The sequence below is a fragment of the Lissotriton helveticus genome, chromosome 1_2, assembly GCF_964261635.1.
Source record: "Lissotriton helveticus chromosome 1_2, aLisHel1.1, whole genome shotgun sequence".
Classification (NCBI taxonomy): domain Eukaryota; kingdom Metazoa; phylum Chordata; class Amphibia; order Caudata; family Salamandridae; genus Lissotriton; species Lissotriton helveticus.
The window spans coordinates 212,583,204-212,609,320 of NC_136058.1; the positions used below are offsets into that span (position 1 = coordinate 212,583,204).

The 26,117-nt window shown below is 44.9% G+C and overlaps 1 protein-coding gene across 1 annotated transcript in view; it reads right to left on the bottom strand.

Annotated features, from left to right (window-relative positions):
- Window positions 1-12,243, bottom strand: part of LOC144799857 (sodium/glucose cotransporter 4-like) — an 803,794-nt gene extending 791,551 nt beyond the window's left edge. Inside the window, exon 1 of the mRNA XM_078671442.1 lies at window positions 12,060-12,243. Within this exon, the coding sequence (XP_078527568.1) occupies window positions 12,060-12,176 (117 nt within the window). The 5' untranslated portion in view covers window positions 12,177-12,243. The remainder of the gene's footprint in view (window positions 1-12,059) is intronic.
- Between the last annotated feature and the right edge of the window lie 13,874 nt (window positions 12,244-26,117).

The window sequence follows — 26,117 nt, forward strand, 5'->3', positions numbered from 1 at the left end:
TATATGATATTATAAAAGGATTTATGCACTTTTTAACTATTAAATGGTTGATTTTAATTAGGTATGAATTGTGACGCTAATGTATTTTATGGCTTAGTGAATCAAATAAAGTTATATTTAATTAGATTTGACAATTTGTTTAATATTTCATTTGCATTTGAGTTTCTTAAATGAGAACCGTGTTGAATTGAATGCATGTGAACATTCCAAAATCCTTTTTCTTGTGCACTTTTGTAATAATGTTAATAAGGACTAGCTGTGTTTAAATTAACAATTAATACTTGAACAAAATGGTCCCAGGGGTCCTTGAGGAGATGGTGGAATGTAAGATGATGCTGCCTATTTTGACTGCCTGAAGGTATTGAAAACTCTGCCAACTCTGTAGCCAACGTCCTAGTAACCTGGATCCCTCAAATCTCCTTCAACAAAGACTTTGAGATCAAAAGAGCCTATGGGGTCCCAGCCTTTAAGCTGAAAAACATGCCCACTCCCAGACCACTGATCTTTTAACTGTTATGCAATCAACACAGAACAAATCCCGTAACATATGTGGAAGGTACGCATGATTAAATGGCAAGAACACTAGACCTTCATCTTGCAGAACTATGCTAGAGATATGGTTATTCAACGCAAAGGTTTTCTGAACCTCAGGAAATAATTTATGGAGATAAAGATTCCATTTTCATTCTCTGGTTTCTAAAAATGTCAAATCACATCTAAAGGTCAGACCAATATCTTTTCAGATCCGTCTGACTAGCCACCTTCCTAGACAACAATTTGGAATATTAAGTGGACTCTGGCAATCTTCCTGGTTCTTCAACAATGCTCCACTCAACTGGCTCCTCCTGATTGTGATCCTGTGCCTACATCAACAGTTTAGATATATCCTTTTGCTGAGAGTCATTTCCTCACTATGCAAGGATTCCTGTTTTCAATTTCTAGATCATGGCATCTTTCCCTCATTGACGTTTCTTCTATTTTTTGTATGTTGCTTGCCTAACGTTGCTCTGCTGTGCTTTTTTAACCTCACTTGTACTATTCATGCAATGATTTTTGTGAATTGATTATAATTAGATATATACTCTCACCTGTAAGTTAACAAGTTCTATAAGTGATCATCCTATGTCATCCCTAGGTGCATCCAGGCTCACATTTGTAGTCAAATGCCCACCCAGGAAATGGTGACCTATCCATGTTAGTTTACTGAAACACTGTGATTGGGTTTATTCACTCTGGCTCTCCTAATAGCATACCTCTTTATACATATGTCCATATTAGACCCATAACACTGTGGAGAAGGCACTGGTTTTATCTCACCAATACCCATAATTTCTGATTCAACTAGCGATAAACTATTTGACATTAAGTACTAGACCATTTTTGTACCTTGTCCTGATATGTATTTATGGACACCTGGGTTGAGGATTATGATTCTCCCCCCATCAAAGGCGCAGAACCACATTCCTAAGTGAGACTTACTAAGTAGACCATTTGCCATCATAGGTTTCGTCACTGTTAGTCCTACTTAACTGACATAAGTAATACCAACCTAATCCTTCGCTTCAAGAACAACAGGATTTATCTTGTCATTCCACCTTGAACGGAGGGGATCAAGTTCTACTCGGATTAATACTATGTTGTTGTTCTACTGGAAGGATATATAGATAGTCATTTGAATGCAGGCAGGAAGTGTTGCTCCTACAGGGTTTACTTGTGTGTTTCACATGCTCTTGCATTTCCGTTTCTAGGTAACCCTTTTTTGTACGGATTACTATATTGTACCTGGAATTCCAATTGTCTTTATGATAACCTGATTTTTATCTTTGTCTAGATCTATTATTTCAGAGATTGACTTGCCAATCAGCACTTACGGAAATCGTCCAATGTCCTCACTAAATGTTGTCTCCTTGAACACCAAGGGGTTGAACCACCCTGTTAAAAGAATCAAAGCTCTGGAGTACATTAAGGATCTAGCCGCGGATAAAGTATTACTCAAAGAAAATAAGATTTCTTTTAAGGAAGCGTTTTTAATGAGGAAAGGCTGTGTTTTTGATCTCACTTGTTCTGAAGCATGTGGGAAGAAGAACAGGGTACTTACTCTACTCTCTAAAAAATCTAATATACATGTAATCACTTCAGAACATGGTACCAATGGCATATGGTTATTTACTAGAATAAATAACAGTATGTATGATCTTTATATCATGAACTTTTATGCCCCTAACATAGGTGATCCCTTATTCTGGCATACCCTAATTAAAAATGTGCAGATAGCCCACAAGACTCCAAAATGATAATAGGTGGGGATTTCAATCCCCCTATGGACCCCATTTTGGACCATCACTCTGCTTTCAAAGTTAGAATTTCTAGGGCACATAAACAATTTCTTAATCTTTGCTGCACACACCACCTCCAAGATGTTAAGATTCACCCCATTCTCAACTCAGACCATGCTGCGGTTTCAATGTACATCAAGATCCTGCCTGATAAAAGCAGTAATGAAGTTTTCTGGCTAAGCAAAAAGATACTAGAATATGATCGGGACATTGAGGATCTTAAGCTTGAAATAGGTTTCTTTTTTTAGAGAAAATGAACACTCTGTCAAATCCCCAGTAATTTTGTAGGAGACGTTTAAATGCGCCATCAGAGGTCATATTATTATATGTATGGAAGCTAAAAATTGTGAAATTAAGAGAGCACTACATACCTTAGGTACTAAAGTAAAAAAAAAGAAGAGGCTTTCAGACACTCTAATACCTAGACCTTACTCAATGATATCAAAAAATTGAAGTATGCCTACAATACCATTGTAAGCAATGGGGCATATCGTAGTGTTCATAGACAAAAACCTAGAGAACTGCTGCTTCGCAATAGAGCTGGGAAAATGCTTGCCACCACTCTTAAATGTAATAACTGCAGCAACCAGATTACACATATCATGGCCCAAGAAGGCTCTCAAAATGTTTTAACTAAAGAGATATTTGAGGCCTTTAAATACTTCTATGGTACACTTGACACTCCACAAAGGCTATGAGACAAATTAAAAAGCCTAGAATTTCTGAATCTCTCCCGGCGACTTAGGTCTCCGATGCTGAGATGAACACATCTGAAGCAGCCAATTGAAACAGAAGGAATGGTTAAAGCAATACAATCAATTCAGACGGGTAAGGGGCCCAGTCCTGATGGTTTTCCATCTCTTTTTATAAAGTATTTATGCCATCGGTCATCAACTACCTCAAAAACACACTTGACCACTTCACTCTCCATGGTAAGATGTTCGGCACGGCGTGCTAAGCCACAAAAGTGGTTATTCCCAAAGAAGGAAAAGATCATTCAGATCCTAAAAACTTTAGTCCTACTTCACTTTTAAACATGGAGGCAAAATGTTTGCCAAAATACTAGCCAGTAGACTAGAAAATTGCATACCAACACTTATACAAAACTCCCAAACCGGCTTTGTGAAGGGTTGACTTGCCAGAGACAATATTCATACATTCTGTGATCCTGTAATAGCAAAGTCCCAACTTTCTTCTCTCACGGGTCGCACTTGATGCCGACAAGGCATTTGATAAAGTATATTGGCATTTTCTTCACACTATCCTTGAGCCCGATAACCTCAGCCACTCATTCGCTGAAATGGTTATGGTGTTCTAAGTGAATCCCAAGGCAAATATTAGGATAAAGGATAAAGGGTTCCACCACCTCATACCTTGACCAACACCAAGGTACAAGACAATGGTTTCCTCTATCGCCCTTCCTTTTTTTAATCGCTATTGACCGCTAACTTAAATTAGTCAATGCTGCCCCGTAGATTAAAGGCCTCCAAATCAGATCTAAAAGTCATAAAACTGCGGCTTACACGGATGACATTCTTATCTACTCAGTGGACACAGAAAATGCAATACCGAATTTCAGAGCATTACCAACATTATCCATACATCCTCAGAGGTCTCTGGATATACTTTAAATAGAGAGACAACTGAGGTATTTCCTCTAAACCCTCTGTGCTTTCCCTCACACCTGGGTGACTCAGGACTTAAATGGCAGCCCAAACATCTTAAATATCTCTGTACTTTTTTTCTGTAGCGACATAGGTGAAACAGCTCAGTGCAATGAATCACAGACCATTTCCAAAGTTAAGGATCTGCTATCCTCCTGGTCACTTACGTTCATTTCATGGTGGCTGTTAGAAATTGTGTTTCTGGTTGGCTTGGTTATGCAGCTTAGACAGGCAGAACCCACCACTCTAGTCAGGGTAACGGAGTTACACACCCAAAAAAACCTGCACACCCTCTTTTTAGCTTGACAGAGCAGCAGTCAGGTTTATCCCAGAGGCAATGTGTTTGCTCAACACAAACACACACCAGTGACACAGTAAATACACTACAAAAGAGACTCCACACAGTAATATATAAAAGTAATTCATATATTGTCTATAACACATAGACCACAATCAAATAAATCACTTTGTCAACTAGGCAATTGTCACAACATCACAATTAGTGAAATAAAGTAAACACTTAGAGGTTGCACACATCATGAAAAGAAGACATTACAATGCATCTAGGCAGCTCCTGAAAGAGTATTTGTTATCCTGTCAGTAAGAGGCATAAACACGACTTACATTAGAACACATCAAGGCCTAAAATGGAGGTTTGGTCATACATAAATTTTGGCTGCTGGGCATACTATGCCAGTCCTTGAAATATGAGGAAAAACAACAAACATCACAACTTCAGGGCATCATTCCATCAAGGACCAAACTTTCGCTCACCACTACGGAAAGGCATAAACAAGTCACCGAAACATCACCAAATGCATATTACTATAACCTCACCACCAGCCAATAGGGCACCTCACTCCTGTGCTCCTATTTGGTACTATGCAGTATGTACAGGTTCTGAATTCAGAGTGCAGGAAACCACATGAAAACCCTCATCATCGACAGTAGTGCCTAAATCACAAGGTAATTCTCTAAGCTCCTCAGCAACCATCAGGGATATTGGAACACGTAATACTAGCCCTCTGAATAGCAGGGTATGGTCTGTACTCTGGCTTGGTTGCCAGGGACGTGTTTATGCCCAACAGGCAGGCTGCCGAAGTTTGGGAATGCCTACTCTGGGAAATACAGTAATTCCAAGCCCTTCTTCAAGGCGCAGTTTTACCGGGGCCTCCGTTGAGGATCCGCCCTGTAGTGCCAAGTCAAGAGACGGGTGTCCCCCCAGTTATGTTTTATCAGGAATGGTGGGGGCACTCACACATTATAACTAGCAGCAGGGCGATCTTGATGGGGCCCCCTGCGTGCAGGATAAGCCAATGCAGCAGCTTGTGAGCAAGGTGCAACTGCTAAACACACAATGCAGCCACTTAGTCTGGACAGGCAAAGGCCGCCCGAAGAGTGGGGCAAAGTCTGCAGGGAACGAGAGAGGTCCTCGCGTCCTGGGGGACCCGCTCTGCTTTTACTTGGGATGGCAGGAATGGAATGTGTCAAACAAAAGGTTTGCAGCCAGCTTGGGGAGTCTGCAACACCCAGAAATGCTGGCAGCCTCTGAAATGTGCCCTGCACTGGTCTCCCTTCGGTGGTGCCGTCACACTGGGATCATGGTTACTGAAGTAGGTAGAGGTTTACGATGGCTAGTCATACTGCCTACACTGGCAGAGACCCTTCTCCTCTGCCCTGTACCCCCCGGTCACCTGCTGACAGGGGCCGTACCAGGAACAAACATCAGCCATCTTCCTTCCGGATAAGTAGCGCTCAGATCTACGCTACATGGGGAGATAAAGCCACACTCCCTATGTGCTGACTTTTGATAAAAGGTCACTGGCAACTATAACTCTCACCACACCTTTCTCGCTGCCAAAACAACAGAATAAACCTCTCACCACTCGCTTGTTGAGAGTGGTCCTTCTTAAAAGGGGAAGCAATCTCCACAGACTTGTGCCACAAAATGAAGCTCCTAAAACATGCTTACTAGGTGAAAAACAGTCCAGTCCTTCTCCTGCTCCAGTCAGGTGTTGCAACTACAGGCCAATCCACCCCTCACACAATAGAAAGAGTAGCGCTCCTCACGCAGCTCTCTTTCCAGGCAGGTTATTTTGGGATCTAGCAAGGATCTTTTTGAAGCCTTTGATTTCACTGAGACGTCTAAGACGAGGCCAGCACACACAAGCCCTTGGAAAGCTTCTCAAGCAGGATACCACAGTAGGGCAAAAAGAGTCAGTCCTTTTCCTCTGCCCACAGATAGAAGCAGCAACTTCCGGCCAACCCTCTTCTCACACAACAGAAAGAGTAGGGCTCCTCACACAGCTCTTCAGCTCTTCTTCTTGGCAGGGTCTCCTGTTTCCAAAAGTAACCTAAAGCTCTGGGGTTTATACCCCATGTTTTCATTGAGCTCAGTGCAAACCGGTTTTGTCCTTTCTGGTCCAGCTTGACCACAGAGGGAGGAGACAGCATTGTTCAAAGGAGACATAGCCCAGTCAGGTGCTGGCGAAAACTCATCCCACCACTCTAAATGCAGATTTGTCTATTCAGCCTGTCTATGAGTCACCCAGGAAAGGCAGAAAACTCTTCCAACACCCCTGAGACTTTCTAGAGAGAATGCACATGCCCAGCTCATGTCACTCCAAAACCAGATGGTGACTACACAAACATGCAGAGGCACACAGAATGGTAAAGCGAGAAAAAGCCCACTTTCTAAAAGTGGCATTTTCAAACACACAATTTAAAAAACACATTTACTAAAAGGTGTGTTATCAAATTCTGAATTCAGAGAGCCTAAACTCCATTTCTCTATTTTGTCCCATTTGAAAGCTGCACTTGTAAGATGTTAAAAGGCAGCTAGCATGTTAACCTATGGGACAGGCAGCCTTTCAACAGTCAAACATGAAATACACAGTATTTCACTACCAGGACATGTAAAACACACCAGGACATGTCCTACCTTTCACATACACTACACCCTGCCCATGGGGGTAACTTGTGACCTACCTAAGGGGTGCCTTACATGTAAAGAAAGGGAATATTAAGTCCTGGCAAGTGGGTGCACTTGCCAAGTTGGCAAGGCAGATAAACACTGCACACACAGACAATGCAATAGCAGGTCTGAGACACATTTACAGGGCTACTCATGTGGGTGGCACAACCTGTGCTGCAAGCTCACTAGTAGCATTGAGTTACAGGTTTTGGAACACACATTTCACTTTACTAGGTACTTACCAGTAAATCAGATATGCCAATCCTGGATAACCAATCATAATCACACAGAAAGCGTATGCACTTTCGCACTGATCAGCAATGGTAAAATACCCAGAGTCCTACTGCCAACAAAAACAGGGTCAGAAAAATAGAAGGCAAAATGAAAAAAGTTTTAGGATAAACCTGCACAAAGGGCTGGGTGTCTCTCTCTCGAGATAATGATCATCCCAATAGTAGATTTTGTGTCTTCTATGCTCTTACTTCCTTTTTTCACATATTAAAATATCCTCAAATTTCCTGTGGAGCAATAAAAGAGTGAGAGCTCCTACAAATCCCTTAGGAAACGTTTCTCCTATGGTGGTTGTAATCTCTCAAATTGGAGCCTCTACCAATCAGCCTTCCTGATGGCACAATGTGCTTTTTTGCCTTCGAAACATCCAATACCGGCAGGTGGTTGGAGATAGAACAGGACATATGTGCTCCCTTAAGTACATGTTCCCTTATTACAATGTCCACATCTTTGCGACCCCATTCCCAATGAATATTTACAGATACCCTGAATGCTCCTAAACTTTTGTACCGAAAGGTGCTGGAGCCTATCCATAACTCCAGATGGGCATCACTATGGCATAACCCTAAAATTAAGACTGAAGTTGAAGCTCAGGTTGCAAATGCGAAGGCCTTCAAAGGCATCAGGCTGATCCAAGATCTGTACAATACTAGTGACGATCCACTTCCTTTCTCGGCATTAGCCGCTATTTATGCCCTCCCTAACTTTAATTTCTGCAGTTTTCCTTATGATTAAGGTGGAACTGAAAAAACTTCGGGCATATTATCAAGAACAGACGATAAAATTATTGCCGCTTTATCGGCAGGACACATCCGCTAAATTTCACCCATCTCAAACAATCCAAATTATTCACAATGAATCTGCTTCACTGGACCCCATCTAGGCTACATAAACTAAACCTGCGAGAGATTGACTATTGTTGGAGACTGGTTCACCCCAACACATTCTTTGAATGTCGACTCCTGGAACCATAAAGGCGTCCGATACAGGACAAGCTACCAAAAAGATTTGATATACACATACCTCTAAACTTTCCTATGATATCTCTTGGTCCCTGGGCCTCAGTGACTGCTTTGACCCTTAATGTCAATGATACGGCTCCTTATTTTAACCATTGCAGTGAAAGCTATCCTTTCAAAATAGAAATCATTCAACCTTCCCTCTCATCACACCTGGTTGGCATCGATCTCATACCTCAGATGGGCACATGCACTGCACTCTAAAAGTCAATTCCCTTCCTCCCCCTCCCTCTCCATTTCCAGTGCAGCATGGCACTCCTCAGACAAATACTTAGGAAAGAATACATTTGAGGAGATAACTCATCCTCTGCCAGACTCCTGTGTCTGAAAAAAGTCACTTCTGGGCTCTGGATTTCTTGCTCAACCTCACTCCTCCCCCACAGCTCCTCCTCCCCACCTCACAACCACAATTCCTTTTTGCTTGTTCTCCCGGACCTCAAGGCATATTGGGAGAGGATGTGATCTTACAGCTAGAGTGGTCAACTCGACAAAGGGAAACCGGGTTCAAGTCTCGGCAGGGACGCTCAACAACCTGTGATTCTGGGCCAATCACTTAATCTCCCTGTGCCTAAAAAAAAAAAATATGTGTACTTTTGTAAGCAACTGGTGCTCATGTAAAGCACTCTGATACCTTCGGGCAATTTTGCGCTGTATAAAACTCCAGAGGCAAAAATAACAAGCATAGGCATAGCCAATAGGTCTCGCCTTTGGGACCTTATAAGTATTTAATTATGCAGCACAATATCCTTTGTGCAACATCAACTGTTGCATGGCTAAACACTTATAATATCCCAAAGGCGTGACCTATTGGCTATGCCAATGCTTCTTTTTAGAAAGAGACCCATCACAAGGTAAAATAAGCAGTTTATAAAGAAAAGATAACAACTTCAGATTCTCGTATAACACTACATTGTCCAAGCAAAAGATGCTAAAAAGTCTCCCAGCCACAAACTTTGGCTAGAACTGCAATATGAGAAGGAGCCACTGTCACCAGAACACAAAGTACTGGAGGATGGGTAGGCATTCCAAGTATAATACCCGTAAACTATTAGCACTCATGTAATTCAGGGCCTGTAAAAACTGACGCAAGATCTAGGACAACCACTGATGAAGATGAGAACCAGGTGTAGTCTCCCTTGGAGTCTCTGTAATCCCCAGTGTTCCATTTGGAGGGAGAGACAGAGACAGGAGAGACAGAGACGGGAGAGACAGGAGAGATGGGAGAGACAGGAAAAGATGGGAGAGACAGGAGAGAGAGAGAGACGAGAGAGAGAGACAGGAGAAAGACGTGAGAGAGACGGGAGAAAGACAGGAGAGAGACGGGAGAAAGACGGGAGAGAGACTCTCTCTCTCTCCGAGTCAAAGCCTCAACTGTGTCCTATTACCTCAACCCTCCCTCAGCAATAGATGGTTTAAACCATGCAAGCAGATGAAAAGTAGCTAATGTGATATTAGCTTTGATGAGTGAGGTCCATTATGAGCCACTCGAGGCTTCAACTTGCTCAAGTCACAGCCTGCATCCACACTCAGTATTATTAATTAATTCCATATAACATGCTGACATCAAGCTGATAGGGCGCCACTAGTGGTGACAGCACAAAGCCTAACGACATGAACATCACAACTTAAGCTACAACTGTGACCCTATCTTCCAATCCCGTCGTTCCACCTTAACTTCCACCGGCATCATCATTGTGGAAGGGAAAATCATAGGAGTATGAAAGAGTCTGCCCTGAAATGTTGACTGTGTGTAGTTGCGTGGTGAAAGTAAGAATTTTACAACACTGGAAAAATAAAACACTACAAATGTATGAGACCTGGTTAGATGTCATGCAAAATAAGTCCCTGCAAATCCTTCACAAATAAAAATAGGAAGACCCAATTTGAAACAAATTATTCCTCAGACCGCAGATAAAAGGGAGGAGGGCGGCATGATCATACCACGGGATTGTACATACATGAAAGTAAATGAATCTGCCCCTTACTTTCTTACCCTGCGGGCAAGAAGGTAGGCACAAGGGGAACTTAATTACCTGGACAAACGGACCTTCGGCGATGTAGAGAACTAATAATTAGAAAACCGAAGCCTGCAAATGTCGTTGCTACAAAATAAGAATGCGAGAGGAATTGCAAGAAGCAACAAGCATTGGCCACGCTGCAGTAATAGTAATGCCACACGTCCGTGAAAGAGAAACTCTTCGCGATTACGAACGCTGTGTAAGCAAAAGTGATCGCGATGATGAGCTAAAGCATGCAAGGGATGCGCGCGCAGGAGCGCACATGCTTGTGCGCGTGAGCGCAAGCTCGTGGCCGCTTTTGGAGCACTTCCAAAAGCCGCTACTAAATGTCTCTCTGAGCAGCGCATGCCCGCTGACTCAGCGAGACCTAACAAGGCGATAGATCAGAATGATATACATAACCCACAATATACACTCCCCATCTATGGAATGCTGTGATATGTGCAAATTTCTCCACATCTGCACCCACTCATATATGCATGTTGTTAGATACCCTACATGGGCTGATCTTACAAGTGGTGCTGGATTCATAGCTATCTTTTATATATCATTGTAACACTACAGTCTTAAGTGAATGAAGTTCCACAATATTTTCAAATAAATTTGTATATCATCTATTCAACATTATTGTATCGTATGTCTACCTTCTACTTATATCCCAATGACATCTGATTGTATGTCTTTTTATTTAATTGAATAAAATACTGGGAACTCAAAAAATAAATGCTTGTAGACAGGGAGACATACAGCTCTCTGTGCACTTCCTTCTGTCTTTACCAATGGGATGTCTTCTACATGGCGTCTGTACAGTCAGAAAGGGGTTATGTTCGGTATGAAAGCGAATTATATGACGTCAGGGGCTGGAACAAACCCCCAAGACAGGAGTTTGAGTGTCAATTTTTAGATGCTAGGTCAGGAACAATACCGTTAACCCTGTCAGCTGAATATCTCCACTGTACACATGCTTGTGCAGTGTTGGAGACACTGCTGGGTTAATCTGAGCCTCCCAGTTCTGCCTGACGGGTCGGGTGCCCCTGCATAAACAGCGGCTCCGAGCACATATATGCTGGAAGATGTGGGGAGGAGGGAGGGGTTGACAGCTGCCACCCCTCGGGCTCTGTTTGAGCGTTCCAAGGGGCATATTATCTAGATGTGTGTTACAAAACGCACATCGCACATTTTCATATCGCCGGCTATCGCAGGATTTTTTTCGCCGTGATAGCTCGTAATTATCAACACGCATCACGTAGGCGAAATCAAATCCGGCGATAGTCGGCGATATGGAACATTAGCGCATGAAAACAAGCGTTGTTGTCACGTGCTAATGTGTGCATTGATAATATGGGGGGGTGGATTCAGCTTTATGATCCACACCCCCATGTTATCTATGCCTAACACCTGATCAAAGCAGGTGTTGGGAGACCTGCGATAAACGAGTTTATCGCAGGTCTCCTTCTTCCAACGCCTGCCTTGATAATAGGGTGTTACCACCTCCAACCACATTTTACATGTGGTTGGACGTGGGAACGCCCACCCTGCATCCTATTAGCGTTATCTATCGCCCCCAGCGCGGGGTGATAGATAACGTCAAGAATACGTCTCTAACTCAGGTTAGAGACTATTGGGAATAGTGCGAAATGAAAATAAATGCGTTAGTGACTTTAAAAAGTCGCTAACGCATTTATCGAGGGCTTGGTAATATGCTCCCAAGTGTGTTAAACTGAATTTTGACAAGTGCAACGTAACTGTGGACCTACCCATATCCCAACGACCAGAACAAAGACGAAATACGCCACCACCACGATGATGTCCGGAGTACCCAGCGTCTTCCTTTCCACACCGGTGCCGCCGGGGGCTGAAGTGGCGCTGTCCATGACTGGGAGCGAAGTGTGTGCCGGGTGAACTTTGAAGCACTTGTTAGTAACCTTCTTCTGCGCGTCAACCGATTCCTGTGCAAGAAAAATAGTGATTAAGTAAGAAAACAAACAATTCTAAATTGTCTAATTGCTTTGGTCCAGAGACCGATTGAGGTGTTAATATAATGGCATTTGATTAAATCACAATAGAATCAACTGGAGTCGGCTGTGAGCTCTCGCACAGTTCACAAGGAGCATCCTGTGTACATTGTGTAAAGCCAGAATTAAAGCATTGCTTTGCAGAGCACTGTGACTCATGCGAGTCCTCCCAAACAGCTCAGAAGATAAGGTGTGCCCCTCTGTGCCACCTGTGCTCCTCTCTGAAGGGCGAGGCATTCGGGAAGGGAATGGGGAAAAGGAAGTAGGTCTGGAAAATTAACACCGCAGAAAATGTCTTTTTCGGGGAGACTGTATATTTGCTGAAAATAAGTAGGGCCACTGGAATTATGCGACTGCACAATCGCAAACTTCCAGTGGAATTATGCGCGAGGGAAGGACAAATTTATGCAGCAAGGTTGTGTAAATTTTGTGGCAACAAAAGGCAAAATATGTGGCATAATATGGCACATTTTGTGTTAGGATTACTTTATTATTGTGTCACTTTTACACTTGTTAGCACTGTGTTAGCATGGGTTGCATTTCAGTAGTACCAATTTAACACCCAAATATAGCGATAAGCAATAGAGAGATGACCAGTTAACCTTTGCCATGGTCCTTCCACTATGCAGGAAACATGTGTCCCTGTGTTTTTTGCAACTTTTGAACCATTTGAGCTAGAAATAATTTTTGGGGTCAAAATCATAGGCTGCAGTTGATGGATTGTGTGGCAAATGTGGCAAAATAATGTATAAAAAACTATGGCAGCACAATTGCCTAATTTCATTGGCCCTAAATATAAGGCATACCCCAGTCTAATAGATGACAGTATAATGTTTAACGTACACTGATCCAAGTCCAGATTTAGACCTGGTCTATTTTATACACAGTCCTTCCATTCATGTTCTTGTTGCTTATTGCCCAGTTTACACGAGACAGCTGCATGAATTCCCGCTAATTCCAAAAGGGGTATAACATGTTTTGGGTGCTTTCGTTGTCTGTTACATTCAATCCAACTTCTCTGGTGATAATAAACAATATACTAATTTCTTCAGGGGCAGTGCAGGGAATGGTGCAGTCAGAAACTACTTCAATGTATGCATGTTCCATCAGTGGCCACTGCTGAAGGCTATTCCGTCGTGCCTGAGTGAGGAACAGTGAATGCAGCAGCAAACACTAAAGCAGCATGAAGTAGGAACAATACTACTGTGGGAATGCTGAAAATGCAAAAAGAAACAGGCTGAACACCTAGGCAATATCACCTTAAGTGAACACTGTTTTAGGACAGCTCTTTGCCCTCTGCCACAGTTTTGGGCTGACTGGTGTCTTAAATAGCTAAAATGCTGGAGCAGTGATATTTTACCACCATGGACAGTGGTAAATGGCTGTTTGTCACTGGACCTGCAAGTAAGTGAGCGACATTTGGCTGAAAACGTAGCAGCATTTGTAGACATTTTTGCAATAAACAACATAATAAAATAACATAACACAAAGCAAAATAAGATCAATGCAACAATATTAAAGGGCAAAACACAACAAAATAACCAGAAAACAGAATGCAACATCCACTGTACAACTCAGGTTGCCACCTTTCCTGCTGAAAAAATACCTGCCATTGGTTCACGTTTTAAGATTATACAGAGGCCTGGACATGATCCTTAAACAGGAATTATATGAAAACACATATATTCACTTGTAACATGGCCTTTCTGTCTTTGTTAACTTTAATCATCATTCACGGTTATTAGGGCAGCTGTAGAACACATTTAAAGTGATTTCCTCTTACTTTTACTGTATACATTATGGGGCAGATTTATGAGGCCCTTGCTCCACGTTTACGCCGATGTTGCGTCACGCAAGGCGGCGTAAACATGGCGCATCCCTACGACCGATTTACAACGTGACGCATCTAGGCAGATGCGTCACGTTGTAAAGCCCTGCGCCGCTTGTGGGCGTTCCGGCGCAGGGTGGGCGTTCCGGGGCAGGTGCGCCTCGCAAAAGTGGCTGAGTGAAATCTATAAGATTTCACTCAGTCACTTTCAGGCCAATGCTGCATCAAAACCCTGCGCCTGCTTGAAGCAGGCGTAGGTCTTGACGCAGCATTGCAAAGATGGGGCACCCCCGAGCCTTGCTGGAGCTGCGTCGCACTTGCGACGCAACTCCAGCAATGCGCCACCTTAACGGCACAGATGCGTCACGCATCTGTGCCGTTTTTGCCCCATGGTGCGCCGCATTATAAATGCGGCGCACCATGGGTGGCGGAGCAGCGGCGCAAGATAACTGGCGCATCCCTGGGGATGCGCCAGTTATCATAAATCTGCCCCTATGTATTGATGAGGGAAAATATACCAACTTTTGATTACTTCTTAATTTTTGTATGAGCATGGATATTACAAATTCAGTCACACCGATAAAAAAAAAACTAGGGGTGGGTAAAATGTTCCTTTCCGTCTGTGGAATTGGTGGAATTTTGGTCACTTTTCGTTACTCTTTAACTTGGAGTTCTAATCAAATTCATCCAGTTGCCACTTGGCAAAATTGTTGTCCCATGAGGCTCAAGAATATGCAAGCTGCCAAGTGAGATTTGGCATCTTCTAGTGTGTTTTTCTGATCTGGACAGCTGCTGTCATTCGCAAGCGGTCGCTGTTAGAGTGCTGCAGTTCGAGCAGATTTGGTACCGCTCAAGTGGATTTTTTGACTTGAGTGGCAGCAAAATTAACTTGAATAGCTGTACGCTCTTGCACAATGCATGGTGCAATTCATGATGATTTTCAGCGCTGCTCATGTTAACTGCACTAAATTCCAGCATGAGTAGCATGAGCTGCATATTTTTCAACCGTTTGTAGAATTCTGCAGAATCTTGTGGAGTTTTTCTGTAACTCCGTGGAATTCCATGGAGTGAAACTCAGAAAATTCCTCCCACCCCTACATAAAACCGGTCAGGTAGCAATACTAAATGAAATACCCATGCAATAATGCTGTACATACAGATAATGCCACATTGCACAACATAATAATCAGAATAACAAAATATAACGCAACATGTGTACACAAACATTCTTGTCACCCATAATCACCTCCAGATGTCTGCTTTTTAGATCAAGCTTGGGCAGCACATGCACTGCTCTGCGTGGCATGCTATATTTGAGTATGGACTGGAAGCTCCGCCTATATTTCCCATTGTCTTGTGTCATTGTCCTATCTAAATGTGGGTTCTGAGTCGATAATTGGCTTGTTAGTACCTCCTTAGTACCGCCTTGTCTTCATTTGTAACCTCCTATGAGGACTGGCCCTTTTTCTTCTGTTCTTACACGGTATGTCTTATTTAGTCTGTAACCCCTATTTTCTTTAATGCATTTCTCCTACTGCAAGCATGACAGGCTTTCCTGCAACATTTAGCGCCCAATGTACACTTTCACTTTTCAAGCAGCCTTGGACAATGGCGGCCGAGGTCTCGCATTTACAACAGTTTGAGCTATTAGCATTGTAAATAACAATGCCTTTTAGATATGTGTTAATTATCAAAACATATAAATAAAAGGCATTGTCATTTACAATGCCAATAGCTTAAACTTTCGCAAGTGTGAGACCTATTTCATTGCAAATGCTTGTTTAATATCCAGCTAAAAAGTACGAACACTGCCTTAATTACCACCAAAGACGCGTAACAGGATCATAAAATAATGTTTTTGATCTGCCCCCTTTATTGTTTGTACGGATGGGCCACAGAACATGGAGGCAGCCAACTGGCCACACAAGAGAGAACATAGGATGGGTCGTGGTCCAGGCCCGACTCTAGAGAGAGGGTCAAGTGGGCCTCACCCTCCCAAGCGAGTCCCCTGGCCCAACCTGCAGCCCATTCATACACTGAAGGGTCTCTGTTTTCTTGATGCTTCATACATGCCTGTGGCCTTGCACTCTCTTTTTCTTGTGAACAATTAAATGTATTAGAGAGGAGTGCGTTACAGGGGACTCATATGCAGCCAACATGTGCAGCAGGGAAGGCCAGCAAATCTTCGACAGAGCCTCAAAATTTGTTCCTAGTTTCAAAGATTGTGACAAGGACTGTGCAGCTGGTCTGCTATCCGTGGCCCCATTTCAAGAGGCCCCATGAATATATCTCTTTACAACGAATGCGCTACAGTGCATTCCATTACAACGCGGTCGTTACAACAACCATGTAGGAGAGTAGGATCTACTTCTTATGGTTACCCCCATCTTTTGCTGTTTCGACTTTAATCTGGCTGGGGCCCTGCTATTCAGGAGCCCAGCCTAGCTGCTTACTCTCTAAATTGATTCCATGTACTTTAGGTAAGCTCCAGTTTGGTTACTGGGTTTCCCTTATGAGTCCCTAGTATATGGTATCAAGGGCATACATACCCCACAAGCCTTCCAGACACCACAGGACTGCTACTGAAGCCTGGGTAAGGTGGTGCATGCACCCCTTTCTTAGATATAGATTACCTATACCTACCTTAAATCGCTACACATAGCAACCTGTCAGTCACCCCTATGGTAGGCCTTATCAAACCTGAAGGCAGGGTGCTGGGTTTTGTGTGAGAGGGTGCCCATGCATGAGCAGGGCGCCTCTGCAGACTTCGGAATCTATTCTCAGGGGCTGTTCTGTGATGCAGCCACACCATATACTCTTAAGTGAATTATAACCTCGCGGTAAATTCTAACTTTGGAATGACTGCAAGGAAACATCATGTTTGGTGTCAAACACTTTGGAATCATCCACCCATGAGTCCAGTCCTGGTACCGGTATACCCGGTACCAGTTTAAAAGAGCCCTGGCATCACAAAATGGATGCTGCAACCACAGACACGAGCCTCCTGCTGCTGGACAAAACTCCCGCAGGGGAGGCCTGAACAATAGGTTACCTGCCACAGGGAGGTGTAACCACCTCCCAGACAGGCTTTAGTGTATTGGGGATGGGTGGGAGAACTCCAAGAGTTCTTTGAAGTCTGCACTGGTGCAAAACTGGACAAAGGAAATGGGTGTAGCCACCCCTCTTTCCAAACCCTCCCATAGGTGGGCCCCCAGAGTATGTCCAACCCCTTCCTTGGGTAGAAGAAAGGAACCCCTGACTACAGGATTTTACATTACACCTGGACAAAACTCTGCTACAGAAATCCCAGAACTTCAACGATCTACACGACTAGATGACTGAAGAATCTCCCCTGGAGTAAAGGAGTTACTCCCCAGTTTGGCATGGACCAAAGACGCATCTGCCCAGTTTGCATATCTGAAGCTCCTGTCGGACTCCGAAGTATTTGCAACAAAGGAGGTGGCTTTCCAGACTTCCCAGAGGCCAAACCGAGTCCCCAACAAAGTTGAAACCCTTAGCCCTCGTGGGTACCATGGAACCAGAACCCCTGGACACCGTGCACATTTGCAAGTGCATCAGCTTCTCGACGTTCCTTGAGGCTATGCATTGGGTTACTTGTAGCCCAGACCCCGAGCACCTTATCCACCGAAGATTGCTGGCCTACACTCCACGAGTGTTCCCTGAGCCGGCCCTTTGTGTTTTCACTTGAGGTACCTTTGCGATCCCTGGTCCGTCGACTGATGGGTCCCTGAGAAGGCAGCTCTGATTTTCTTTGGGCTCTCGACGTGCCCTGACTCTCCATCACTTGGTGAGTCCCCCAGACCTTGCTGGTCCGCATGAAGCATATTTTCTCTTCCTGTGTGGATTGCTGTTGCCAAGCCTTTTTGGCTCCAATCCGGTCACCAATGCCGCAGCACTCGACATCCTTTGTCTGGCAAGTGACCCAGACTCTGTCCCCTCTGCTTTCAGGTTCTCCACATCTTCAATCCTGGCTTGGATCACACCGGACATTTTCCTCTTCTACAGCAGCCGCACTTTGCAGCAGATCGCTATTGAAATAAACGACAATTCCAGAGTTCTCCGGTGCTCCCATGGGTACTGGCCCTAGAACCCCTTAGGTCTAGAGGGGTTTGCTCAAAGTCCTCTCCTAAATGTCCTTATTCTTTAAATTTCCAACCACAACTTTCCCCATAGAAGCTAACTGTGATTCACGGCAGTGTTCTCACACTGCACGTGTCCCCCGTGGGTCCCCTGTGTCACTAACTTGTGTATATCCTTGTGGTCCCAGCGGATCTACAGGCTCTAGGCCTTGTGTCTAGTCAAGTCGTGGCTCTTATACCACTTTCTTAATATATGGTTTGGTTTGCCCCTAGGGCCTAACTATATTGTGCTAATATACTGTGATATATTAAGTGTAACATTTTTGCTTTGACCTCTAGCCTCATAAAGAGACTAGTAGGGTGTGTTTAAGAATAAATACATATATTTTATATATATGTCTGGTGTGGTTCTCCTTTCATTTAGCCACTCAAGAGATTATAGACTGGTCAACCAAGCTGCTTTACGTTCCTTCAAGACTTAGCCTGAAGGGTGCTCTCCATAGCTACCACTAGGATAGCTTTCAAATAAGGTTGTCTTTAACCTATCACCTCTACGGGCTTGTTTGGACTGGTGCAAGTTGCCCACTATAACTAGTGGACAGCATATGCCAGGCCAACTTCTCACAGACAGCAGTGTTACCACGCGAACCATTACATCGCAAGTCATTACAACGACTAGCTGTAGGGGGGGCGCTGGACTTAGGAATAGTATACATTATTATTCCTACTCCAGTTTGTGCAACAGTACGAAGGTGTTGGATTCTAGATCCAACACCTTCTGCCCGCTACAGCAAGTCATTGTAACAACTTGCGATGTAATGCTTTGCATTATAACAAACACATTGTAATGGAATGCGTTGTAGCGCATTCATTGTAAACAATGTCTCCCGGCCCCACAGGCATGGATGTTCAAGCTCTGGAAATGCGGGCCTTTTCTGTTTGCTGTGAAGACAGTCAATAACAGCTATTCTCACCCTTGCACGTTATTCACTATTAATCAAACCTGTCCCACAGGGTAGGCCTCGCTGCATTTCTGCAGCTCTGAAGCGAATTTTCGTTTTGCCCTTGGGAGCAACGTATTCTAGACTTTCTTTATTTAATGATGGCGCACTATAAGAGAGGCAGGTTTGGTCTGTACACCGTTGATTAATCATTAATCAATCATTTTTATTACAGGTGGCGTCTATGAAAGGCTGGTAGGGCTGTGACAGAGTGAATTATGAATCAGTGAATACCACAATTACTTAGTTATTCGGCATTTGACGGACTCCATCTTGCGTTTCTGATTGTTCCTAGACATCAAACTGTTATAATATGTTCCTTTTTTCAGAACATTTCAAAATATGTTCCTTTTGCGCTGTTTCGTCACACCCTAACAGATTCCATCACTGATCCTGATCCAATTAGTTTTAAATACACCCTCGAAATTCATCTTCTTTCAAGTTACCCTTGGTGAGAAACCACAACTCCCGTGTAAAATTGTGTTTACATGTGTTCTTATTCAAACTCACCTGTTTGCCTAACTTTGTGAATGAATGAGCAAAGGGCGCCGGGATGCCTACGGGTAGCTGTGCGCGTAACAAATGTGTAATTCATTCATTCATGTTGTTCGCCCTGCATCCATTGCCAAGCGCGAGCAGAGCATCGGCAAGCGCGCACTTAGGGCCCGGCCCCCCGGCCCCTGCCCCTCCCTGATCTAGATAGGGGTAGCCGGTCTGCCCCAATGGGCGACCGGCCGCTTATCACTTCCGGGGCAGGACGCACTTCCGGTGTGACAGAGGGCGGAGCCTGGTGACCTATTTAGGTTCTAGGGGCAGGGACCCCGGCCTCTCCTTCCTCTGTTGCACCGGATCGTGGCGGCCTCCCAGAAGCGTCCCCCCTTCTACAGCCCCTTTGTATAGTTTTAAACTTTTCCTCGTCCGGAGTTAAGAGGGGGATGCCGGAGGTTCAGCACAGCGAGCGTGTGGTGGGAGGCGACGAGGAGAAGCGCGTTTGCAGCCGTCCATCTCGCCAGGTAAGGAGTCGGGTGTGCCGGGGGGCCTGTATGCGGCCGCGGATTGCGGGAGTGGTGTCCGGGGCGGGCGATAATAGTGAGTCTGCTCCTGTGGTCTGCGGCTGCCGGCAGGGCTCCTGGGTCTGCAGGCTCCTTCTTGGTCGACATGGGCGGGCTGTGGGGTGCGGGGAATGCTCTCTATTACATGAATCTGTTTTGTAATGATTCGCGTGTACTGTGTGTTAAAGTGCGCACTATGTGTATTCAGCGTGGGACAGGGGTTAACTAAGGTTCGGTATACAGCTTTCTCACTGAGAGACCCCGATACCTTCCATCTGCCTTCCGCTTTGGACTTCTTTCTGACCCAGCGCGGGTTCGTTGGTTATGTTATTCCCATGCGAGTAATCCTCGTTAAGTGCACAATTTAGAATTGCATCAGGTTGGCATAAAGAAGCACTATGTGGAATAACCATGTGCGGTACACTGACCACATGGGGAACTTTGGAGACCGTTTCCTGGTAGTTGTCTTGGTGAAAAGGCCAGAGGGTTCAACCTTCCAAGCTCCCATTAACAGCCGGAAGCGCCTGCCCCCGAGGTCATTGTTCTATTTCTTTTTCTTTACGTTTTTCTTACGCGTAGCAGAGATTCTGTGGGGCCTACTCAGCCTTTCATCTTTTGGCCTTCCAAAAGGAGCTCCTGCTCTGGGTTAATTTATTATCGTGAGTGTTCACGTTTCTTATAGTTGAGAATCATGCCGTAGGTAATTATTTGTGTGTGCATGCGTAGCAGGGATTCGGTGGGGCCTACTCGGCCTTTCATCTTTGGGCCTTCCAAAATGGCGCCTACACTGGGTTACTTTATTATCGTGAGTGTCCACGTTTCTTACTGTGGAGAATCATGCCGTAGGTAATTATTTGTGTGTGCATGCGTAGCAGGGATTCGGTGGGGCCTACTCGGCCTTTCATCTTTTGGCCTTCCAAAATGGCGCCTGCACTGGGTTACTTTATTATCGTGAGTGTCCACGTTTCTTATGGTGGAGAATCATGCCGTAATGGGAACTGGGTTTGGGTTGGTAAGTGCTTATGGTTGGCAGATCCACAAGAAGACCATAGAGGACCTTAATGGGAGCAGACTGTTGTAGGGGGACAAGTCTTTATTGGTTGTCAGTGGGTATTTATTAATGAACAAAGGGATTAGTAGGGGCAGAACGTGCAAGAGTTGAAGTTCAGCTCTGTGTGATCTAAATAGGGCAGGAGTGCTCCCTTACCAGCGAGTAAAGAGGTTTATTGCTAGTACTTAAGACAAATGAGGATAGCGCCATGTGGGTACCTGCATAGTAGTCTCAGTGGCTTATAGTTATCGTGTACATACGGTTCACGGTACTGCTAATTCCGGGGTGGAAACCATATGATAAGCTGCGTTATTAATTCACTCCAAGACCCCCCATATGTCAATTATCATCCTGGAAAGTAGGCCAGATTCGGGTAAATAAGAAGTAACTAGATTTCACTGGTCTGGTCGCCTTGTCTGATAACATAGGACCCCGCCTTCAATGGGCGTGGAGTTCCCATATACCCTAGATGGGCCCGTCAGGTTGGGATATCATAGACTAGGTTTTGTAGGCAGACAGCCTCCATGCTCCCCCTCCGTATACATTAGGCTATATGGATCTGCGAGCGTACAGTCTCTTGAATCTCCGCTTAGTTTCTAGCATCCTCGGAACAGGACGGCCCTGATCCTCAAGAGCATGGAAACTATACAGTCACTCAGGCTCACTTAGTTTGTCTCAGGAAGACACAGGATAAAACGGGCTGTCCGTTTCCATAGAAATGCCGTTCAGAGTAATGTTAGCGGGACTGGGACTGAGCCTGTTGGGATACCCGGCCCTCTCAGGCAGGATAGGTGGGGAACGCTAACTGCAGAGGCAGGCTTACCAGACAGCACAATGGAATAGGTCGGGCGCTGGTCGTCCAACGGTGGCATGAAACCCATTTGGCCAGAATGGTAGTGTCAGAAATGCTAATGATTTGCCAATGACCATACTTGACTTTTCTATTTCTCTCCTGTTCAGTAGTGTGCCTGCGAAGGTGGTGGTGGCACGAGGCACTCGTTCATGCGACAAGCTGCAAGGCGACTATGGCAGTGGCGAGTGGTATGGCCGGTAGGCCTGAAGGGAACAGGGTTCCTGTGTCGGGGCGGGCGGCCCCGGAAAGATGTCGAGAGCCTGGAATGTCTCAGTGAGGCGGCTCAAGTAGGAATTGCCCAAGTCGCGTTCAGGGTAGGGCCGCTTGTGTAACATTCCACCCGAATGGTCTCCAGTCTCCGGAGAGGTGAGGTATCACAAGGTTGGAGGTGACCAGGTGGGCTCAGTGACGGGCCGCTGGTGTCACATTCCGCACCAAATGGATTTTCCGGTGAGGTGATGTATCGCAATGATGGAGTGCAGTTATCGGGAATAGGTACATAGAGCTGGGTTAGAGGATTAGGGTCTTTCATGGAGAGCGCTGGTGGGGAAGGTGACGGACCTGTGAGCCCTGATCACCTTTGTGGCGGTAGAAAGACCTTGGAACAGTACAATTGACCGACGGAATGGACGAGAGTCCGCCTTGCGTACTCCCTAGGCTAGCACTGAGGGGGGAGACGGTAAGCTCTCCGCTGTGAAATAGGGCCCCGGCTGGGGAGGCTAGGGCGACAGGTTACGAGCCTCCTGGGTTCCTGGTCAGCCTGGTGATCGGAGGGTGGGCCCCTGGAGTAGGCGGACAAGGATCAGAGGTTGGGGGCCCACTCCTCATGGGGCGCAGGTGGGTTCCACCTCGCGTGGATGCACGGCATGGAAGAGGGGAGCCGGAAGCCCCCTTAGGGCCGTTTTACACCCACACAAATCTCTGTTGTTGATTCTCATGTGGGTCGTCAGGTTATGAGGAGGGAGCGGGGAGCATGCTGGGGGATCCGGGTCCTATGCCAAGCGTGAGCAGAGCATCGGCAAGCGCGCACTTAGGGCCCGGCCCCCCAGCCCCCGCCCCTCCCTGATCTAGATAGGGGTGGCCGGTCTGCCCCAATGGGCGACCGGCCGCTTATCACTTCCGGGGCAGGACGCACTTCCGGTGCGACAGAGGGCGGAGCCTGGTGACCTATTTAGGTTCTAGGGGCAGGGACCCCGGCCTCTCCTTCCTCTGTTGCACCGGATCGTGGCGGCCTCCCAGAAGCGTCCCCCCTTCTACAGCCCCTTTGTATAGTTTTAAACTCCCACCCACCCGTCCCTTTAGCTCAGTGGATTGGAAGGGCGTGTTGCGGTAGAAAGATCTTGGAACAGTACAATTGACCGACGGAATGGACGGGAGTCCGCCTTGCGTACTCCCTAGGCTAGCACTGAGGGGGGAGACGGTAAGCTCTCCGCTGTGAAATAGGGCCCCGGCTGGGGAGGCTAGGGCGACAGGTTACGAGCCTCCTGGGTTCCTGGTCAGCCTGGTGGTCGGAGGGTGGGCCCCTGGAGTAGGCGGACAAGGATCAGAGGTTGGGGGCCCACTCCTCATGGGGTGCAGGTGGGTTCCATCTCGCGTGGATGCACGGCATGGAAGAGGGGAGCCGGAAGCCCCCTTAGTGCTAGGGGATTAGAATCTTAATCTGGCGGATGAAGATCAGGAAGTCAAGAATAAAATTGTGTTGATAACTATATGTAATGAATTTTGAAATGCCTTGTCATGTTTATGAAATGTCAAAAATATTAAACATGGCCGTTTTACACCCACACAAATCTCTGTTGTTGATTCTCATGTGGGTCGTCAGGTTATGAGGAGGGAGCGGGGAGCATGCTGGGGGATCCGGGTCCTATAAGATGCACTACCGACCTGGTTTTTTTTTTATTTCCTTCGGGAATTCCCCTTAGTTTTTACTATAAAAATGATCTTACAATGTTTTCATCAATTGTATTTGCTAACATTTCTTTAAAATGCTGCTTTTGCCTTTCATATTCTCAAACATTCCACAGAGAGGGGACCCTCTAACTCTGTCTTAATATCTCTTTGAATAATGTCAACTTCTGACCAGGGATTGTCGCAATGTACTTTAAAATGTGTTTCCTTTTAATACAGACAAAATTGCCAACACTGAGCGGACTAATATGAATATTTGCTATGTACATTGCTAGAAAACAGTACAATACAGGTTAGCAATCACTTCATAAAAAGATTATATTTATGTAATAAAAAAACAAAGGTTTCAAGGGATGCTACAGTTAAACTTGACGTACATTACAAAATGAACAATATATCAGATCACCAAAATCCCTTGGACACATTCGTTAAAGGGCATTTTTAAAATTATAAAAAATCATAGACTTATACTCTTCCTGAAAAATGCAAGGAGTGATGATGTAGTGCAGCTTGGGTGATCATTCTGAATTTGAAAGGATTTTGTTTAGCACTATCATGTGTTCTGTTACAGGCAATTTAATTGGTATGTTTTAGTACCTATAAGATACATTTTTTATATGTTGTTGTCGTCACTCATCGTACCTTTTCCTCTTCCTAAAAACTTTTCATAAATTGAGTGACATGACTAAATCAAGTAAATCAGGTGACGTAGAGCACACTACAGAGCTGTCAAATCAGAATATGCATCTTTGTTTATTAGCACACTTTCCACATGTTTTTTGTAAAGCTATTTACGAAGTGCTCACTTGAAAAGTGCGGCTCTATCTAAGTTTCGAAATGTAAATAAACTGTAAAAAAAAAAAAAGCTTGCATGGCAGCGGCTGCATTGCTGCTACCAGCGCCTTCATCAAGCTTGCCAGCCATGTCTGGGTCCCAATAGTACACATGTGCCCCATACCCTGATGTTGCAAGTGCCATGAAGGCACTTCTGGCAGCTTGGAAAGTGAAGAATGATGCGAATCTGCAAACGGCTGTTGTTTATGGTTTAAGGCCCTGGGAGAGAACTCAATATCCAAATCAAGGGAACTCAGTATCCCTGCAACCGGAAGTCCGGTAGAAATTCCAACTGTAGGACACAGGACAGGACTGATGTAAACCAATGTGGGCGAAGTTTATAATTCACTCAACCATAGTTCTCTTTTAGCAAAGTAGCGTTCTTGTGACATGTTAATGTAATTTAGGCAGAGTGGTTGGTAAAAGTCACCATAACTTCTGAACATGTTATATATTGAGCATAATTTACGTAAAATGTTTGCAAAAGAGAATAATGAGTATTGAAAACAGCACTGCATGAATTACATCATACTAAACGGCTGTTCAGCCTTCTTATATCTTGAAATCCATAATTCATTTGAATAATATAATTTCAAAAATTGTAGACATCATGTGGAGAAGTGTGGCTCACTGGTTAGAGGAGGCAGACCTGGAAGCAGAGGTCAGCCCAGGACCAGGGTTCAATTCCCGGCTTCGCGGGGTCTTGAGTCCTAAAATGTCCATGGACTCGACAATTCTCGCTCCGGTGCCTACTCGATTCACGGGTTCACACTCTGCGACTCTGGGCAATAGCTTGCTTAATCTCCACAACGGCCCCTCGCGGCGGGATGCCTGGCTTTCACCTTGTGGATACCCTGCTGGGGTTATCTCACAGGGGAATACCAGGACGGGTTCCCTAAGCAAGCGCTTAGAGACCGCTTGGTGATTTGCGCTATATAAATTCCTGTACTTTTACATTTAAAAAAAAATACATAGGTGTGACATCATTTCTGTGAAATATCGGTTTTGAAAACAGTGTTGAAAGACCATTAGACATATATGTACAGAAACATTCTTGTCACCCATTATCACCTTCAGATAATATGCAGTAAAAGGTGCAATAAGTGCCTTAATTACCACTAAAGACATGTAACAGCGCTACTCAAAAATGTTTTGTCCCGCCCCCTATGCCTT